The 19,592-nt window shown below is 38.6% G+C and overlaps 1 protein-coding gene across 4 annotated transcripts in view; it reads right to left on the reverse strand.

Moving 5' to 3' along the window:
• TBCEL (tubulin folding cofactor E like) overlaps positions 1 to 19,592 on the reverse strand; it is a 66,138-nt gene that overhangs the window by 20,367 nt on the left and 26,179 nt on the right. For all 4 annotated transcript variants that reach the window (XM_027563461.1, XM_027563459.1, XM_027563460.1 and 1 more), the window contains 4 exons: positions 17,009 to 17,190; positions 15,454 to 15,710; positions 12,057 to 12,183; positions 10,465 to 10,581 (listed from right to left, as the gene is read on the reverse strand). In XM_027563461.1, the coding sequence (XP_027419262.1) occupies positions 10,465 to 10,581; positions 12,057 to 12,183; positions 15,454 to 15,710; positions 17,009 to 17,190 (683 nt within the window). The remainder of the gene's footprint in view (positions 1 to 10,464; positions 10,582 to 12,056; positions 12,184 to 15,453; positions 15,711 to 17,008; positions 17,191 to 19,592) is intronic.

Below are 19,592 nucleotides of genomic sequence, written 5' to 3' on the forward strand. Positions count from 1 at the left end.
ATGGACTACACATCAATGGACTAGAACAGGACTCTGACAAAGAATCATGAATATACATAAAAAACTAGATATATAACTGAACTGGTATTACAGATCAGTGGTGAATACCAATTATCATTGTGGAGGAAAAAAACAGTCTTAGATTGCTATTAGAGACTAAACACAAAAATAGATTCCAGACAAATCAAAGCCATAAATGTGAAAGCACTTTTAGAGAAAAGCCCACAAGATTATATTCAGTGATCTTTGGAAAGGAAATGATTTCTTGACCAAGATGGAGTAAGAATAAAGCACAGAGGGACTTCCCTAGCAGTCCAGTGGTTTAGGACTCTATGCTTCCACTGCACGGCTGTGGGTTTTGATCCCTGGTCGGGGAACTAAGATCCCACACACTGTACAGTGTGGCCAAAAATTAAAAAAAAAATACACTGTAGAACAAAGGACTGATACACGTTATAGTAAATTTTTAAAACTTCTTTTCAACAAAATACAAAGTGAAAATATCAGATTGAAAAAAAAACTGCGGTGTATATTGACAAAGTATAAGAAGATCCCACTTTATACTTTAATAGATATATAAAATATAATAAGTAGACATCAACTATATACATCAAATTCTTGTCAGTGGTTGGTTACTTTTCGGAGTAAGAAATAGGACTAAGAACAGAGACAAAAAAGTACTCCAGTTTTATCTGTAATATTATCTATTTCAATGAAAAAATAAACAAGTAAAATATTAAAAATCATCAGTCCTGAACCATGTGAACATGAGTATTTATATATTATTCTCAGTATTTTATTTTAATTCTAAAAAAGCAAACAAAAACAATAAAAGATAAAACTGGCCCCATGCCCTGGCCAAAACAAAAAGTTTAGACAACAAAGAAAAGTTCCCCCAAGACCATGATTTGGGAGGGCTGATTCTCATTCTTTTTTTCCTTTGCAGCTATGTTCAAATTCTCATATATTAACTCTAATCAAGATTAGGAAAGCAGCCTATCTTCTGCTGGGCTGGGAAAGTGGAAAGAAGTCACAATCAAGTCCAAGGTAATCGGAATGACAAAAGCGGTAAGCAACAGGGAGAGCTAACATTTCAGAGGCTCTCCATGGCGCGCCAAGCAGAAAGCCCCTTTTGTTTCTCATCAGACTTGCAGCTGAATGTGAGGAGTGCTGTGTCATGGCCCTTGTCAGAGGATGATGGAGGCTGGCAGTATGGAGAAGCCCAGGAGACTCTGTCCAACGGAGGAATGTTCTCTCACAACAGCAGGTCCTCTGTCTGGAAGGGATATGAGGGAACGACCCGGCACACTAGGATTTCTCCAGCACCCAGGGCAAAATAAGCCTTCATTGAGGTGGGGTCCAAATACAGCCTGCTGCCCTGCTCTCACAGTAACATGAAGATACAATCAGCTCCATTTAGAAAAGCCATTAGTCTTAAGCAGGAAAAAACATGCTCTCCATATTTTAAAAAGCTGGTTACCACTAATGACAATCCAATAAACATTTGAGGAATGCCTACTACAATTCCTGACATCATAAATAAGGATTTCCCAGGGCACAGTTTAGGGACTCCTTGGGACAAACATAAAGTGAGATACCAAAAGAGGATAAAAGCAAAAAGAAAAGCCTTTAAGAAAACTTTATTTCTCGCACTGCCACTCTGTCTCTGACAACAGCATTTCTTCCCATCAAATAACTGCTCACTGGAGCTATGCCTCTCGTAACTCCCTTTTATGAAAAACAAAATTCTAAAGTCTAAAAAAAGACACCCCAAATCAATGCATTTACTTTCCCTGTCTTTAAAAATAAATAGAAACCATTGGACCCCCCCAAAAAGATACATGATATGTTGATTTCTAAAAGAAAAGTTACCATGGTTTTTCTTTTTCTGTTTCTCTTTAAAACTAAACACACGGGAGCTGTGTATTAGTTAAGTAGGAAATAAGTAACTTAAATTAAATCTCTCAGGAAATTAAGAGATAAAGAAAACATGAAACAAAGGAAAAACTGATAAATACAGGCAATGTAGAGAGATGTCTGATAAACGGAAAGGCAAGAAATAATAAATAGGTACATTTTAACATGTACCAGATTCATAAATGTGGAGTTTTTTCTCTCTAAATGGTACTTTTATACCCCTAGAGAAATCAGACCTATAAATACCAGAAAACACATAGAATTTCACGAGGTATTTTCTAAAAATGGCTTCAAATTATACAGTGAAATTCAGTCCTAATATGTACCTCTGTAAAGAGAAATAAATGACCACTGATACACATATCCTCCTTTACTCAAGTCTCAGTTATTAACTAGGCCTCTGGGTCTCTCTCAGCCTCTCCTTCTAAAAACAAACCTAAATCTGCCCACATAACTTTCCCACTTGAAGCCTTTCAATGATTTCCACATGGCCCACAAGAAGTCCTAGTCTACTGGAATGGCCGAAAAATTGATGCTTTTGAACTGTGGTGCTGGAAAAGACTCTTGTGAGTCCCTTGGACTGCAAGATCCAACCAGTCCATCCTAAAGGAGACCAGTCCTGGGTGTTCATTGGAAGGACTGATGCTGAGGCTGAAACTCCAATACTTTGGCCACCTCACACAAAGAGTTGACTCATTGGAAAAGACCCTGATGCTGGGAGGGATTGGGGCCAGGAAGAGAAGGGGACGACAGAGGATGAGATGGCTGGATGGCGTCACTGACTCGATGCACATGAGTTTGGGTGAACTCTGGGAGTTGGTGATGGACAGGGAGGCCTGGTATGCTGCGATTAATGAGGTCGCAAAGAGTCGGACACGACTGAGCGACTGAACTGAACTGAACTGAACTGGCATGGCACACCAAGGTCTTGGCCTGCTCTGGTTTCTACCTTCTTCCCCAGTGTTATCTGCCACGACTTCCCATTTAATTGCTTATCATTAAGTCATACTGGAACTAAAGACTTATTTCATACCTCTGTGCCTTAACTTCCCACAAACTCCCTTCTGTCTGGAATATTCTCCCCCTCATCTTCACCAGATTAACTCAGTAATAAGAAATGTAGGTTGCTGCTGCTGCTAAGTCGCTTCAGTCGTGTCCGACTCTGTGCAACCCCATAGACGGCAGCCCACCAGGCTCCCCCGTCCCTGGGATTCTCCAGGTAAGAACACTGGAGTGGGTTGCCATTTCCTTCTCCAATGCATGAAAGTGAAAAGTAAAAATGAAGTCGCTCAGTTGTGCCCGACTCTTAGCGACCCCATGGACTGCAGCCTACCAGGCTCCTCCATCCATGGGATTTTCCAGGCAAGAGTACTGGAGTGGGTTGCCATTGCCTTCTCCAAAGAAATGTAGGTTCAGATCAGATCAGATCAGTCACTCAGTCATGTCCGACTCTTTGCAACCCCATGAATCGCAGCACGCCAGGCCTCCCTGTCCCTCATCAACTCCCAGAGTTCACTCAGACTCACGTCCATTGAGTCAGTGATGCCAGGTGTTGATAAATACAAATAATGGTAGGTTCAGAGAATGACAGGAGACAGAGGTGTGCTGTTTCAGCTAGCTTGGTCAGGAAGGGAGTCTCTGATGAGGTATCAGAGAGCCCAGCAGTTGCTGTGGCACATTCTGAACAGGGGAAACGATGCAAAGGCCTGAGGCGGAGTGTACTTGGTGTGTTTGATGAACGGCAAGGATTTTTTTCCCCATGTATTTGAGTTCTTATAAACTGGCTGCCATGTGGAGAACTGGGCTTCCCTGGTGGCTCAGATGGTAAATGAGAATGCAATGCAGAAGACCTGGGTTCGAACCCTGAGTTGGGAAGATCCCCTGGAGGAAGGCATGGCAACCCACTCCAGTATTCTTGCCTGGAGAATCCCCGTGGACAAAGGAGCCTGGCGGGCTACAGTTCATGGGGTCGCAAAGAGTTGGACATAAATCTCCAAGAATGGAGAGATGGAGAGACTAAGCACAGCATGTGGAGAATATGGGGCAAGGGTGGATATAGGGAGGCCAATTGTAATAGGAAAGAACAAATCTGACTCCATATTAGATCTATTTTACTTAACCTCTGTCTTCTATTGCTTTGCTTCAAGTTAAGAATGCTGCTTATAGCCTGAAATATAATACAGGTTAGCCCATTCTCATGACTCTGACCTTTAAAACTGCAACATTTTCCATTGGATAAGATATGAGATATAAAAAGCTGCAGGATAGAGAATAGCACTTCTCTCCTTGGAGGTTTACAGGGACATCAGTGACCTGACCTACTCAGACAGCTAATAAAGGATTACCACAGCAAGAAGTTTGCAAAAACAAACCAAATTCCCTCCCCTTTTAATATAAAAGAAGCCTGAATTCTAACTCAAGTAAGATGATTCTTTGGGATGCTAATCCACCATCTTCTCAATCTTCTGGCCTTCAAAATAAAGTCGCTCTTCCTTGTCCTAACAACTTGTCTCTTGATTTATTGGCCTGCTGTGCAGTAAACAGTGCACACTTAAGAGCTGGTAACACAATTGGAAGGCTACTATAATAATACAGGTAAGAGATGAGGAAGGCTTGAACTAAAATGATGCTAAGAAGTATTAAGATTCTATATATTTTTGAAAGCAGAATTGAAAAAAACAAAATGGACTAGTTGTGGGGTATAGGAGAAAGAAATCAGGGATGGTGCCCAACTCTTAATCTTGAGCAAATGGAAGAATGAAGAGATGGAGGAAAACGTGCACAGCATCAGATAAAGCAGGGAAGGCAAGGGGCCAAGGAAAGGTAAAGAAGGGACCAAAAGTTAGATTTTGGACACTTTAGGGTTAAACATCAGATAGAGATGTCAGGTAGATATCTGGAAATATTAGTTTGGAATTTAGGGGCATATAGATGAAAGCTGAATAAATTTGGCAATTATTTGAAATTAAAAGATGTGGAAAGCCATAGGACTAGATAAAAGTACCTATGGGATGAGTACAGAAGAGAAGAGATGCAAAGATGAAATCCTGAGATAACTGGATTTTTAAAAGTTGGGAACATGAGGCGCCTCCAGCAGAGGAAATATATCTCTAGCTTAGTGCAGATGGCAACCTTCTTAAGAATAGATACTACTATTTTGCCTTATCTGCAGCTTCTGGCTCAATGCCTCTTAGTTCATAGTAGATATTCAGTAAATAAATTAAACTGCCCTTTGAAACCCATCTAGAATCTAGAGTTATTTCCTAGAAGGTCTCCTGGTAAAATATGAGAGTCCAACAACTGAAATATGACCAACACAGTGAGGACATCTTTTCAACCACTGGCAGCACCCACTGAACTGATTCTGAAATAGCACACCACTGCCATACAAGCCATGAAGAGACCAGGCAGAAATGAAGACTCTAAAAGAAAACCTACTGATTGGAAAAGCAAACACTATGATGTTTAAAGACCAAGAATCATGCAACAGAAAATTTTCATCTTCTATTGTTTTACAAAATAAATAAATATGAAACATATGGGCAACTCCTCTGCTTTTTGTGTGTGTGTCTGTCCATAATTACTATAAACAGACACAGTAGAGAGGCTAAGCTTCCAGCTCCACCTACCAGTAGAAGGGGAGCACCTGTAAGGAATTTTAACACTCTTAATAAGTATGTCTCCCTTCAGTCCTCTAAACATTTTATTCTGTTCATCATAAAAAATTGAAGTGGTACAGGTAACTGGAGCTTATATTTTATTCTGAGATAGAAAAAAAGAATATGTAAATTTCTGGATCGGCTTTAAAGTCTTCTGTTGCCAAAATGACTAATCATATGGAAACAGATGTGTGTGAATAATCCGACTGACTCACAAAATAACTTTGCTACCATAAAGGACACTGAATGGATCATAACGGCCTTTTATTCGAGCTCTCAAAAGACATTTTGGCTAACTTTTCTTACTTATGTCTAAGTTGAACAGAGGTATTTGGTGATTAATGACACAAGACAGGAAAATGAGAGGAGAAGAATGGGGAGCCTAAAACTGGGGAAGGATGCTGGGAAAGTCAGAATTTATAGGGAAATCAAGATTTTAAAAATCCATGGTCAAGTGAAAAGGAATGTTTTCTTCAAAATAAACAGATACCTCAATCCCACCAGGAAACTATGTGATTCTGTATGAAACATTGAATTATCCAGGAAGTCAAATTTTTACCTTTTACTATGAACTGTGCTATTCACTATTCATAGGCATTTTGGGGAGAAATTACGCATATAACTTGGGAGACAATTAAAGAGATGGTAAGTATAGTACTAATGCCCTGTTTATAGATCACTCTTAATTCATAATGAATGCATTTAATATAAATTCCTCTCTGTTATTTACCATTTCATCTTGCATCAGCATGAATGCTACTATATTCTTTTAAAAATGGCTAACACAGCTCCTGGCATATTATAGTGGCTCAAAATCAGTCCACCGGGAGACTTATAAGAAAACTACTAGGCAATGTGTACTACTGTGGATATATGTCAACTTCGGCATCAGAATGCCCTTCTGATTTGAGGGAAACTCAAGACAGATGAGAGGCAGAAACCACGTCCCACTACAGAAGCTAAAGAGTAGGTATTCTCTTTCTCTCCTGGAAGCCAGAACCTGGGAAGGTGACATAAACCTGTCTAACTATAGCTGGAACTTTAAATCCTAAGATGTAATGCAAGGACATGAGGTCTGACAGAGATTACTCACAGCAGATAAGGAAGAGTCAAACATTCAAAAGCATGGCTGCAAAATGTCTGAAGGCAGTGAAGTCTAGCAACTTACTGATGACTGTCCAGTGACCACTGTAAGAAGGATACTGTTTGTACAGTGAGATCTACAGAAATCTTGGCTGTGCCTGCCTTCCCCTCAACCCTGCCCAAGCCTAATTCTCTAATCTTATCAATTCTGAGCCCTACACAGTATTCATTATTCTTTTACTAAATTCCTGTTCTACTTAAGTTGGTCAGAGTTGATTTCTGTTCTGTGCCCTATGGGCCTACTACCAGGGAGTAGATTCCCCAGCAATAATACCTCAGGTGATTAAAGGTGATTTGGGATTGGTTTCTGGCCTAGTAGAGGCCAGTGAATATCACAATTTTCATGGGAGGGATTTTGCAAGTCCTTGCCATGGAGTGGTGAAATAACTAATTATCACTTGAGCTCACATGAAATGCTCTAGGAGACCGACAGAGTGCTGCCAAGAAAAAAACACATGACGGGAATGAACAATTCAAGACTATGAGCACCCGCTATTTTAAGGGTACAAAATGGAGAATATTACATAAAGAGAATGTTAATGTCAAATTCCTATAAAGGATCTTTGCTTTCTTACAACAGAGCTGAAGTAGCCATGAAAACAAATATACAAGATTTTATGCTCTAGGTTGCTGAATTATAGGTCATTTTGCATCCATATTGGAACTACGCTATGAAAGTTGAAGCACTGATGGGAGAGACACAGAACATATATTGGAGTGGAAGTATATATAAGGAAGGACTCTGAGGACTTGGGAATATCCTGAATCCCTAAATCTTCACTGGGTCCAACAAGACTGTTCCTCTGTGGCTTGAAAAGGCAGTAAAATCCCCTTGCCTGAGGGAATTACCTTGCAAGTGTAAACTAATTCCCCATTTGCCTCCTCCCTCCACAGACATACTCTACCGTACCACCATCAATCACAGCATTGTCTGTGGGATCATTTACAAAACCATCAAAACATTTACAAGTCTATAGTCATTTATATGGACAAACATATGGGAAATGAATATAGGGAATATAAAAAATAATTTGTGTTAACCAAGGCGAAAAAAAGCAATTCTAGATCTGGCTGATTTTGTGTAGGTATATTACCAAAGGTTCTGAATTTTAAAAAACCTAGCGGCTAGCTTCAATGGTTTAGAATCATTTAGAGTGGTTCTAAGCTGGCTGACTGGAAATTGGACTCAATGGTGGTGGTCTATGCTAAAACAAGTTGAAATGTCACAAATTCTTTGAGCTAATGTGGAAGGAGGAATTCAGAAATTTCAAGACACAGGGATGAAGGAAATTACTGTCACCCTGTATCACTTCACCCATTCTCCAGCCATGGACCCTACAAAGACCGAGAGATACTGTCTTCCCCAAGGCCTTGCAAAATACATTCATGAGCAGAGCACATACATCCTTGGAAAACATTTCATAGGCCAGGGATGCTGGTGGGAGACACTGAAATCTGGTTGCCCATTTCAATATTTCAACATCAGGAAGGAAGGAAGAGACCAGGCGGTAGCATCAAGCTACTACTAGTAACTGTAACTAATTACTACTAGTGAGAAAAGAGGCATAATTATAAAAAAGGCAACAAGGCCAGAGTGGTAACTAAAATAGCTTGACTGCATAAATCTTTGGTAGTAGGTAATTGATCACAGTCTACGTAGGATTGGAATAGGTTATCTCATTACAAGGAAAAAGAAATGTGTTTTCATTTGTATAAGAAATTTATTAGGGTAGGTAAGAAAAGAAATATTTAATACATAACTTCAAAGAAAAGGTATATATCTAGATGTTAATCAAAGTAATCTCTGTGTCAGACTATAGTAAATGTTCTTTCCGCTGAATTGCTCCTACATGGGAAGAAGTCCCAAGATTAGGGGAAGCAAGATTATCACTGCTCACTGCAGAAGCCAAAAAAGAACAGATAAGCCCGCTCCTTATCTCTGGGGAGACAGAGTGTGGGTACATGCCTTAAACCAGCCAATCAGCCGGTCAGATGCAAGGTCTGAACTGAGGGAATGAAGCAAAGGTCAGTAACAAATGATTTTCAGTGCTAATGGGGAAATCAAAAGTGCATGACACTGCTGCAGGTGTTCAGTGGTAAAGTCCAGCGCAGTGTGCCAACAGAAATCTATAAAGAGGACTGTAAGAGGAAAGCTTGGCTATCCTTGCTTTCCTTCCTGTCTAAACCGGGTTCTCTAGACCATCTAGCAATTCTTTTAGTTTCTCAATATCCTTCCAATAAAGTCCTCCCCTTGATAAAGATGATTTCTATGACATGCATTCAAGATACTGATTACTACAGAGGCATAAAAGCACTTTAGGAAAATTACGCCATCAGGGACAGAAACAATTTACTGCCATATATATACTACTTCCTGTAGCAGACGAAGTTTAGTAACCTGTCATGACAGACTTATGCTTAAAGCCAGAATATTTACTTCTTCTAATAATACATTAGATTGAATCAAATGAAACTATAGATATCAGACTATAGTTTTATTAACCTAAAATTTTTTTTACATGGTTTAACTTAATATTTCTGGGTTGTGCTAAAGGCATAGCTGTATTTCTTCCTAACTAGCTGTTCTTAGCTAATTTTAAAAGTTTACCTTCAAAATCCTTACTTAATTGTCTAACATTTTAAACATTTAAGCATTAAAATTCTACTGCTAATAGCACAAATCTCTTTCACAGCCCTGGTTCAGCCTTACAGTATGGAAACTCTCTTAAAGTCTGTAAATAACAGAGAACTCTGGGGAAAAAAATGTTCAGTAGGAATGAATTAGGACTTCCTTGTAACTCAAATGGTAAAGAATCTGCCTGCAATGCAGGAGACCTGGGTTCGATCTCTGGGTCGAGATGATTCTCTGGAGAAGGGAATGGCAACCTACTCCAGATTTCTTGCCTGAAGAATCCCATGAACAGAGAAGCCTGGCAAGCTACAGTCCAGGCCGTCACAGAGAGTTGGACACGACTGAGTGTTATGTGCCAGATGCCAGGAATGAATTAGAATCACTGAAATTTGTAAACAGAATGTGGTTTGACTCACGTTCAACCTTAAGTTGCATCTTGTTGTCTGAAACGCCTCCTGTTGAATGCTATTCTTAAACTCTAAGAAAAGAATAACTTTTGGGGTAACTGATTCTAGTTTCCAATACCCAGAAATCTGTTTAGGGAGTTTTTTCCCCTTTATGTTTACCTATATAATATCTGCTACATTTTCTTTACATTTATAGAATATTAGTTTCTCACCGAACAACTTCATATTAACCCTTCATATGCAGGCCTCAGCATTTCTCTTCCGACTCAACATCCTCATTTCTTTAATATTTCCTATTTAAGGACTCTATTTTCTAGTCCCTTTCTCATAATCACTAAACCTCATGTACATTTGCCAAGCCTTCCAAACTGCAGAACATAGTAGAGCTTAAAAGCAGATGCAATGTGAAAAAAAAGACCAGTTTTGGGGGTGGGTGAAAATGTGCTCCTGGAAGAAAGGAACAAAAAGGAATCGATGATATGGAAGATGGAGTGGGAACTGCTGGAAGCAGTCAAATACTTACCCAAACATTCTTAATACAAGTGCAAGGCTAGAAAAAATCCACTATGGAGAATAACATAAAACAGGTTTGCTTTTTCTTCTAAGAGGGTCCAATAACAAGTCAGTAGATTTTGCTTTAAAGCAATAGTTCTTAAGTTGCCTCAATACTTGCTAAAGTGTTGCTAAGCTGATGAGGGGTTTTTACCTGAATGGCACTTCTTCCTGTGGGACATCCACATAGTAACGGATAAAAAATCTCTCGGAGTCTTCTCGCTCACCATCAGTAACAACACTGCCATTAAGTTTGGAGACGGATGGCAATCTATAAATGAAAAGCAAAAGATACAATAGAATGATTGGCTTGAGGCCCAGTCTTATTCTCTTGAAAGGATGCATTTGATGCGGCTCCGCTTGTGCACAGCTACTTACATGAACTAACGTGATAGAAAACAAACAGACCAAAAATTTCTCTAAAGTTGCGTTTTTGGAAGTAACACTGACCTTTTATAACCATACCTCACCTTTCAAAATAAGATTCTATACAGTACTGTCCAAACTTAAATATGATGCAACCCACACATGTAATTTAAATTCTCTAGTATCCACATTTTAAAAAGTAAAAAGTAAACAAATGAGCTTAATTTTAATACTACATTATATTTAATCTAATTTAATACTACATATTAGGCTATATTTCAACCTATAATCGACACTAAGTAACTAAGGTACTTCACGTTCTTTTTGTTCATATAAAGTGTTTGAAATCTAGTATGTGTTTTTTCATTTATAGTACATTTCAATTCAGACTAGCCATAATTTCAAGTGTTCCAAAGTCACACATGGCTTGATGGGGCCATACTGAACAGCACAGGTCTACAGAGCAGTCAGTACAATTTGCTCACATAGTTCAGGAATTCATTTATTGTATTTACAAAAGAATTGTGTAAAGAAAACAAAGCATAAGGTATGCAAGACTTCCTCTTCTTAGAAGAAAAATAGGCTGAAATTTATTTCCTCAGTAGGATACTAACGTGTACGTCAACAACTGGCAAGCAGTAAAGACCTGCTAGACATGAGCTGGTCAGAAAGACCAAAGCAGTTTACAGAATCACTCTTCTTTAGGGACTCTTCAAGATTACTGTTCCCCTATTAAACTACTATGTATACACACGAGAGAACAGAGCAAAGCTCCACAGCCCTTTACATCTTAGCCAAACCTCAATGCTGTTAAAGACACATACATACAAAAATAAACCCTCACAGGACATATCAGGAGTCTGAGGGAGGCAGAGGCTGAGACATGAAAGGCAGGACAGCTGGAGGAAGAAGGTAACAAGGTGGTGGTCAAGTTTAGGTCAATCTAAATGGAAGAAAAAACCACAGATACTGCTCTCTTGAGTTTTACACTAATGAAACAGCCCAATTTCCAGGGATTTACACTGTAAATGACTTCTATGTTAACAGAGAAAACAAGGAATCAATTCCCAAATGTACTTACTTTTTCCTCATGACCCAAAACAAGATTTCAAATATTGTAAATATCAAAAAGTATAAAACTGGAATAGACTTGTGAGGAAATTTTCAGTGGTCTTGGCAGATGAATTATATTTCACATTTTTCGTATCATATTACGTTCCTTTTCTTCTAGAATTTGGAGGTGCAGAAGCTTTAAGCACAGTCTGTTCTAGAGATGGATAAACACACAGTGTACTTCCTCCCACCTTCCAATAGTGCATATTCCCTTAATGAAACAACAAAGCACTGAGGAAAGAAAGCAAAATAATCAGGACAACAGACCTGGCTATTACCAACTTCCTTCGCTCCTCAGTAGTGTATGGCTGCAGAAGAGGAATTCCTAACAACCTCACTTCTTCAAGTTTAGGGAATGAGTTTAGTTTGTCAATGTCTTCCCAGGACTGCAAACCTAATTTGAGAAATATATTGTTTAAGTAAATCCAGAAAAGCATACAAATGAGAAGATAAACATCACTAAACAAATTATTTCCATTAATAAGTTCTGAAATGCTAAAATGATCACAAAAGCTAGTTCTAGATCCTGAAATTTTTTTTTATTCAAGGAAAGACTAGAAAGCATCAATTCTTCAGTGCTCAGCCTTCTTCACAGTCCAACTCTCACATCCACACACGACCACAAGAAAAACCATAGCCTTGACTAGATGAACCTTTGTTGGCAAAGTAATGTCTCTGCTTTTTATATGCTATCTAGGTTGGTCATAACTTTCCTTCCAAGGAGTAAGCGTCTTTTAATTTCATGGCTGCAGTCACCATCTGCCGTGATTTTGGAGCCCAGAAAAATAAAGTCTGACACTGTTTCCAATAAAACACCATAAAACTCCCCTGCAGCCTCTCCTTTCTCCGTGACCCCAGTGTTCAAGGATCCCCTTTACTCTCCAACATTCACTCATCTACTGATTCTCTACCCAAAAGGCTGGTAAAGGCGACCACCAGTGGTTTAATAAGCAGTATGGATGTCATGATTACAAAATTTTAAAAGTGATGTGATCAACTCTTTCATCAAATACAGACTCACAGAATCTAAGAGTGGATACTGCTAGACTAAATTTTTACTTAACAAGTACTAAAATGGGCAAGGTCCACAGAACCAGAAACTAAACATTATCTTTTGACTATCTCCATCTTGGGGATAGGGAAAACACATTCAAAATTTAAAACAAACAAATTGAGATACAAAAAACTTGAACCCCTTGGGCAGGAAAATAGGCAACAAATTAAGACTGGTCAGTCTTAAAAGGAAACTCTTCCTATGGCTGTGAACAAATGTAGCATCCAAGTCTTTACTTGGCACTGGCAGGAAAAATACTCCTGCTCAGTTTTACAACACGTTAATTAAATCCATTGCAGAGAACAACGTAGTCCCTTTCTTCCCTTCCTATTTCTATCAGCCTTCAGCAAGGTAAAGGCAGAGGAGCAATAAACTGGTGCATAACCAACCCAGGTCACTGCTGTCCTCTTCAGAACAGCATTCTATCTAGGAGGAAGAATGGAGTTAGCTCAAGCAGTGTCAGTTGTGAAATAAACAGTTTCCTTATGCAAATCACTTGTTTTTTAAAAAATTTTAATTGGAGGACAATTGCTTTATAATCACTTGTTTTTTTTTTTTTACTTTTTTTTTAAATTTTATTTTATTTTTAAACTTTACATAATCACTTGTTTTTAAGACTTAATTCCCACCCTTAAAATCTCCATGGTGAAATAAACTGTGTGGTTTTTCAGTTACAGGTCAGAATTATTTTTCCTTATGTAGTTGGTTTCTTAAAAAAAAAAAAAAAAGGCAGAAAGACAATGCCAAGAGAATGGGAAGAAAATCCACAGACTAGGAGAATATATTTGCTAAAGGCACATGGATAAAGGATTGTTATGCAAAATCTACAAAGAACTCCTAAAACTCAACAATAGGAAAAGTAACAATCTGATTAAAAAATGGGCAGAAAACCTGAACAGACATCTCAGCAAAGAAATACAGACAGCAAGTAAGCATACGAGATGTTCTATACCATATGCCATCAGGAAAATGCAAATTAAAACAATGAGATACCACTATAAACCTGTTAGAATGGCCAGAAGCCAAAACACTCACAGAACCAAATGTTGACAAAAGATGTGGAGCAACAAGAACTCTCATTCATTACTGGTGCAATGCAAATGGTATAGCCACTTTAGAAGAGAGTTTAGTAACTTCTTACAAAACTACACATACTCTTACTATATGATCTAGCGACTGTGCTGTTATTCACCCAAATTAATTGAAAACATGTCCACACAAAAACCTACACATGGAGGTTTGCAGCTTTATTAATTAAGCCAAAATGTGGAAGAAACCAAGATATTCTTCAGTTTGTGAGCAGATAAATAAACTGTGGTACATCCAGATAATGGAGTATTATTTACCACTAAAAATGAAATGAGCTATCATGAAAAGACATGAGGGAATTTAAACTAAGAGAAAGAAGTGAATTACTCAGTTAAAGAAGCCAATCTGAAAAGGCTACACACTGTATGATTCCAACCATGTGACATTCTGGAAGAGGCAAAAGTATGGAGGCAGCAAAAACATCAGTGGTTGCCAGGGATTAGGGAGGCAGAAGGGATGAACAGGCAGAGAACAGAGGCTAGTTAGGGCAGTAAACTAAGGTGTGCAATACTACAATGGTAGATGTGTGTCACTATACATTTGTCCAAACCCACACAATGAACAACACCAAGAGTGCAAACTCTGGACTTTGGATGATGTCAATGTAGGTAAACTGAATGTTATCACTTTGGTGCTGGGAGGTTGATAGAAGGGGAGGTTTTGCATGAGTAGGGGCAGGGAGTATATGGGAACTCTATGTACTCTCTGCTCAGTTTTGCTGTGAATATTAAGATTCCAAATAATAAAATTTACTCATTTTTAAAATTAGGCTAAAATATTCATTCCTGTTATATGCAGAATCAAATAGCAACAAATTGATAATCAATTATATGTAAATACTAGAAAAGATAAGTGAGAATTTGAAAGGACTGGGAATTCCTTAACCTAAATCCAGACAAAACCATCTTGTTTGTAACTTTTTGTACTTTTTTACCCTTCCTTTTCGGAGAAGGCGATGGCACCCCACTCCAGTACTCTTGCCTGGAAAATCCCACGGACGTAAGAGCCTGGTGGGCTGAAGTCCATGGGGTCGCTAGAGTTGGACACAACTGAGCGACTTCACTTTCACTTTCATGCATTGGAGAAGGAAATGGCAACCCACTCCAGTGTTCTTGCCTGGAGAATCCCAGGGACGGGGAGCCTGGTGGGCTGCCGTCTATGGGGTCGCACAGAGTCGGACACGACTGAAGCGACTTAGCAGCAGCAGCAGCAGCAGCCTTCTTTTTACTACCCAATTCATCAATTTCACTTCTTTCATAGCATGGCCCCTTTAATATATAAAATATTAATAACTAATATAATACTCTGCCAAGTGAATATTTGATAAATATTGATATTTACCAGAGCATTTATAAAAATGAATGCCTTAAATTTAACTTATCAATAGGCATCTACATGTCACTCTGTAAAATCATCCTGTAAGAAGGCAGAGCTATGATGGAAAGAAATACACTTTCACTGTATTTCATGCATAAATGCAGATCAATTTGCATGTAGAATAAGAACAAGCATGTCCCTCACCTGACTTGTGGAGGCTGATGGATCGCAGATTAGGAAACAACCTGGCCAATGAATCATCAGGCTCCTCGATAGCGTTCAAATGGTTGTTGGCCAGGACAAGGGTATCCAGTGAGGGAAACATAACTCCTAACTTGCGTATTTCAGTCCAGTCTTGGAGGTTATTGTCTGTTATATGTAGTAGCTTAAGAGAATGACAGCAAATAGAAGGACAAGACACTGTTTCATAGTCATTAAGGCACAGGAAGAGTTCTTCCAAACTGCAGAGAAAAAAGGAAATATTTCATTGTTTAAAGCAGTTAAGTTTCTACTTTGCACCTATTTTTAGTCACTCAGTAAATAAGCTTCTACTACGTATGAGACTCTGCTACGTATAGCAGAACAAATAGAAAGATGTCTTTCTGAAGTTTAAAATACAGTTGGGAAGATGACTAAAGTACATAAAAGAGCAGAGAATGATACAACCCAGTACTAAAGTAATTGTATGCTTAAATAAATAAATGCTCAATGAAGCAGCACTGTAAGTGCAATGCCACTTCATATAGGAATGGAATTCAAATTGTAGTTGGAACAGCCAGGAAAGGATGCATGGCCTTGAAGAAGGGGCAGAGTTGGGTAAATTGAGAGGAGATAAAAGAAAATTCTAGAAACAACATGAACAGTGTTTAGAAATAGAAATAATAGTTATCATTTATTGAATTCCTACCCTGTGTCAGGTCCTGTGCAGGTGCTTTATATACCATACTTCCACTTCTGAAATTTTAATTATGCCCACTTTATAGACAAGAGATTAATAAGCTTATCAAAGGTCATATGTTTAGGAAGTGGAACTGTGATTTAAAGCTCATTCCATGCTATGCTAAATGTTGCATGCAGTGAGAAAATCAATCTCATTAGAGGGAGAGTGAGAAACTAAGATGGAATAAGTGAGTTGAGACCAGACTCTGAAAGGCTTTAATAATTTCCGTATTTAGACAATCAAGGAGACTACAGCTTCATATATTTCTTTAAACTATTTCCTTTGAATATTTATGTGCATATACAAAGATAGATATAAACAAAACATAACAAAACATTTCTAAACTGACAAACAGAAGTATAATTTCCTGCTTAAATTATTGAAAAGAATATGAGGTCCATTTTCCCATCATGCCAGCTAGGCACTTACTTAATCATCTGAGCATTAATATATTTTAGAGACACTATGATTCTTTCCTCCCAAAGAAAAGGGCTAAGGCAAAATTCTGGAATCAGGTAATCAGAAGATTAAAATGGAGAAAGGCTGGGTTGATCTTAAAATGATAAGTGCTTCTCAGGGATATTTTCTAGCCAAAGGATGATATATCCTATGTCTTGGTGCTACTCCACACTTACAAGTATTCCAGGGAAAATGCTACTAGATTACCCTCACACCCTCATTTAATTACTTCATTTTTCTAACCTCATTCTCCATTCAATCTGCAGTTCTAGTATTTCTGAGGTGGGAGGCCAGCAGTAATTCTAGGTACTAACACAGACGGCAACATAGCTCCCTCTCCATCATGCCGTTTGGGCTTACTCTGGTAACTCCTGCAGTATCGTGTGGACTGTCTCCCAAGAAGCTTTGCTGTTGTTGAGGACAAGTTTTCGAACCCCAGAGAAGGACCCAGCACATGTTCTTTCTAAAACTGATAAATTCAGAGGGTTGGAACTCAGGTTTAGAAACTCCAACTGGGGAACATTTGACACAATTTTACTGACCTACGGAGAAAAAAAAGAAAAGCATATTAGGCAGTAATCAGAGATTTTAAACAGCAATCATAGTCAAGAAAACCTAAGTGAGTGGGTCTCCAGGCAAAATGCCACTTATACTATGAAGTCCTATTTAGAGATGGTATGCACAGAGAGGCATAAATAATTTCAACAAATCATGGCAAATGATTTAATTCCTTTCTATAGCATCACTGAAAATTAATGGTATAAAAGAAAAATTTTCTATGTTGCCTCTGGCAAAGTTTTTGATTCTGCTCTGTATAATATTCTCTTTGATATCACTATATGATATTTTGGAGAAAAGATCATTTGGATGACATTTTCTAAAGAGCTGAGATTGGGTCATGTACAAGTAATTCTCTTTGAATATCTCTTCCTTCCATTCTCAGTACAATATTAAGGCTAATTAAAGGTTTATTGAAGACCACATGGTAACAATTCAGGTATTCAAAATTAATTACATAATCATTTAGAAAACACTTTCAGCTTGGTCCAAAGATGCACCAAACTTTAAAATATATTTACTTAAAAATAAAGAGCATCTGTGACTATATTACAAAAGAGAAAACATGATCATCAACAAAAGAGAAAACATGATCAAAACATGATCATGATCATCAAACATGATTTAGCGAGCAACTTGGTACACAAGAAAGAAAAAAAAAAAGGAAATGAGCTTCATTGATTACTGACCTTAACTATTCCCTATGCACTGTACTAGGTTTTTAGGGCTTCCTGGGTAGCTCAGGTGATAGAGAATCCACTGCAGTGCAGGAGATCCTGGGTTCGATTCCTGGGTTGGGAAGTTCCCCTGGAGAAGGGCTGGCTACCCACTCCAGTATTCTTGCCTGGAGAATCCCCATGGACAGAGGAGCCTGGCAGGCTACAGTCCATGGGGTTGCAAAGAGTCGGACACGACTGAGTGACTAAGCACAGCACACTAGGCTTTGGTTTAAAATGCAAGAGATTCATACCAGTTGGCATATATTCTCCTGTATGATCTCTTTTGTGATCAAACGGTACCAAGCATTTGGGTGATATATGCCTAAGATTTGGAGTTTAGTGAGTGGCCACAACACAGCTGAATAGTCCACACATGGACCGATCCTTTGCTGCATTCTACCACCTGGATACCAATGATACAAAGGCTTTTCACACAGAAGATGATGACTAGCTATGCTTTAAGGACCACAAAAAAAAAAAAAAGATGAAAAGGAACTGGCTCCAACTATAGCATGAAGGATAAGTTCTAATTTTAGTACTGCTGCTGCTACGGCTGCTAAGTCGCTTCAGTCGTGTCCGACTCTGCGACTCCATGGACTGCAGCCTACCAGGCTTCTCCGTCCATGGGATTCTCCAGGCAAGAACACTGGAGTGGGTTGCCATTTCCTTCGCCAATACATGAAAGTGGAAAGTGAAAGTGAAGTCGCTCAGTCGTGTCTGACTCTTAGTGACCCCATGGACTGAAGCCTACCAGGCTCCTCCATCCATGGGATTTTCCGGGCAACAGTACTGGAGTGGGGTGCCATTGCCTTCTCCCAATTTTAGTACAACCCCAGTTAAATAAACAAAGCATACACCCTTTGCTAACCACCACCCTTCATATTTTATTTTTATAATAAAGAAAACTTCCCCAAAATGGATACTCTCAAGAGTTTTTGAAGCAATTTCTGAAAGAATTTCCAAGGCTAGCAGATACCTGACGTGATCCTCTTCATGGTTTGCATCTGCACTACTATCTAATGAGAATAAAGATTTAAAGTAATGACTCATCATACATCACCCACTGGCTATCTATTTTACATATGGTAATGTATACTTTTCAGTGCTATTCTCTCAAATCATCCCACTCTTTCCTTCTCCCACCGTGTCCAAAAGTCTGTTCTTTATGTCTGTGTCTCCTTTGCTCTGTGAAAACCAGGAGGGATGGGGTGGACGTGGGAGGAGGGCTCAGAAGGGAGGGGACACGTGTATGCCTATGGCCAATTCATGTTGTTATATGGCAAAGGCCATTACAGTACTGTAAAGTAATATCCTCCAAATAATTAATTAAAAAATAATTACTCAGCCCTAGAATATCCTAAAAAATGTAACACTGGACTACAACTGAATAATCCAAATATTATTTGGAAAATAGTACATGTTAGAAATAAATATCTTCTTTAAAAGATTAAAATTTAAAAGGATTTTGGGTCACCTTAGATTAACAATATTCTGGAAAATATTATAGTCATTACACAGGTAGGTTTATTCATGGCAGAAAAATGTCTTAATAGTAAAGGCTAATATTCAATGAGTATCTCAGGCTTCTCTTTTTTAAATTCTAAAACTAGAAAACAAGACCCATCGATCTGAAATGAGTTCAGGATACTCATATGCAGAACATGGAG

The sequence above is a fragment of the Bos indicus x Bos taurus genome, chromosome 15, assembly GCF_003369695.1.
Source record: "Bos indicus x Bos taurus breed Angus x Brahman F1 hybrid chromosome 15, Bos_hybrid_MaternalHap_v2.0, whole genome shotgun sequence".
In the NCBI taxonomy this organism is placed as follows: Eukaryota; Metazoa; Chordata; class Mammalia; order Artiodactyla; family Bovidae; genus Bos; species Bos indicus x Bos taurus.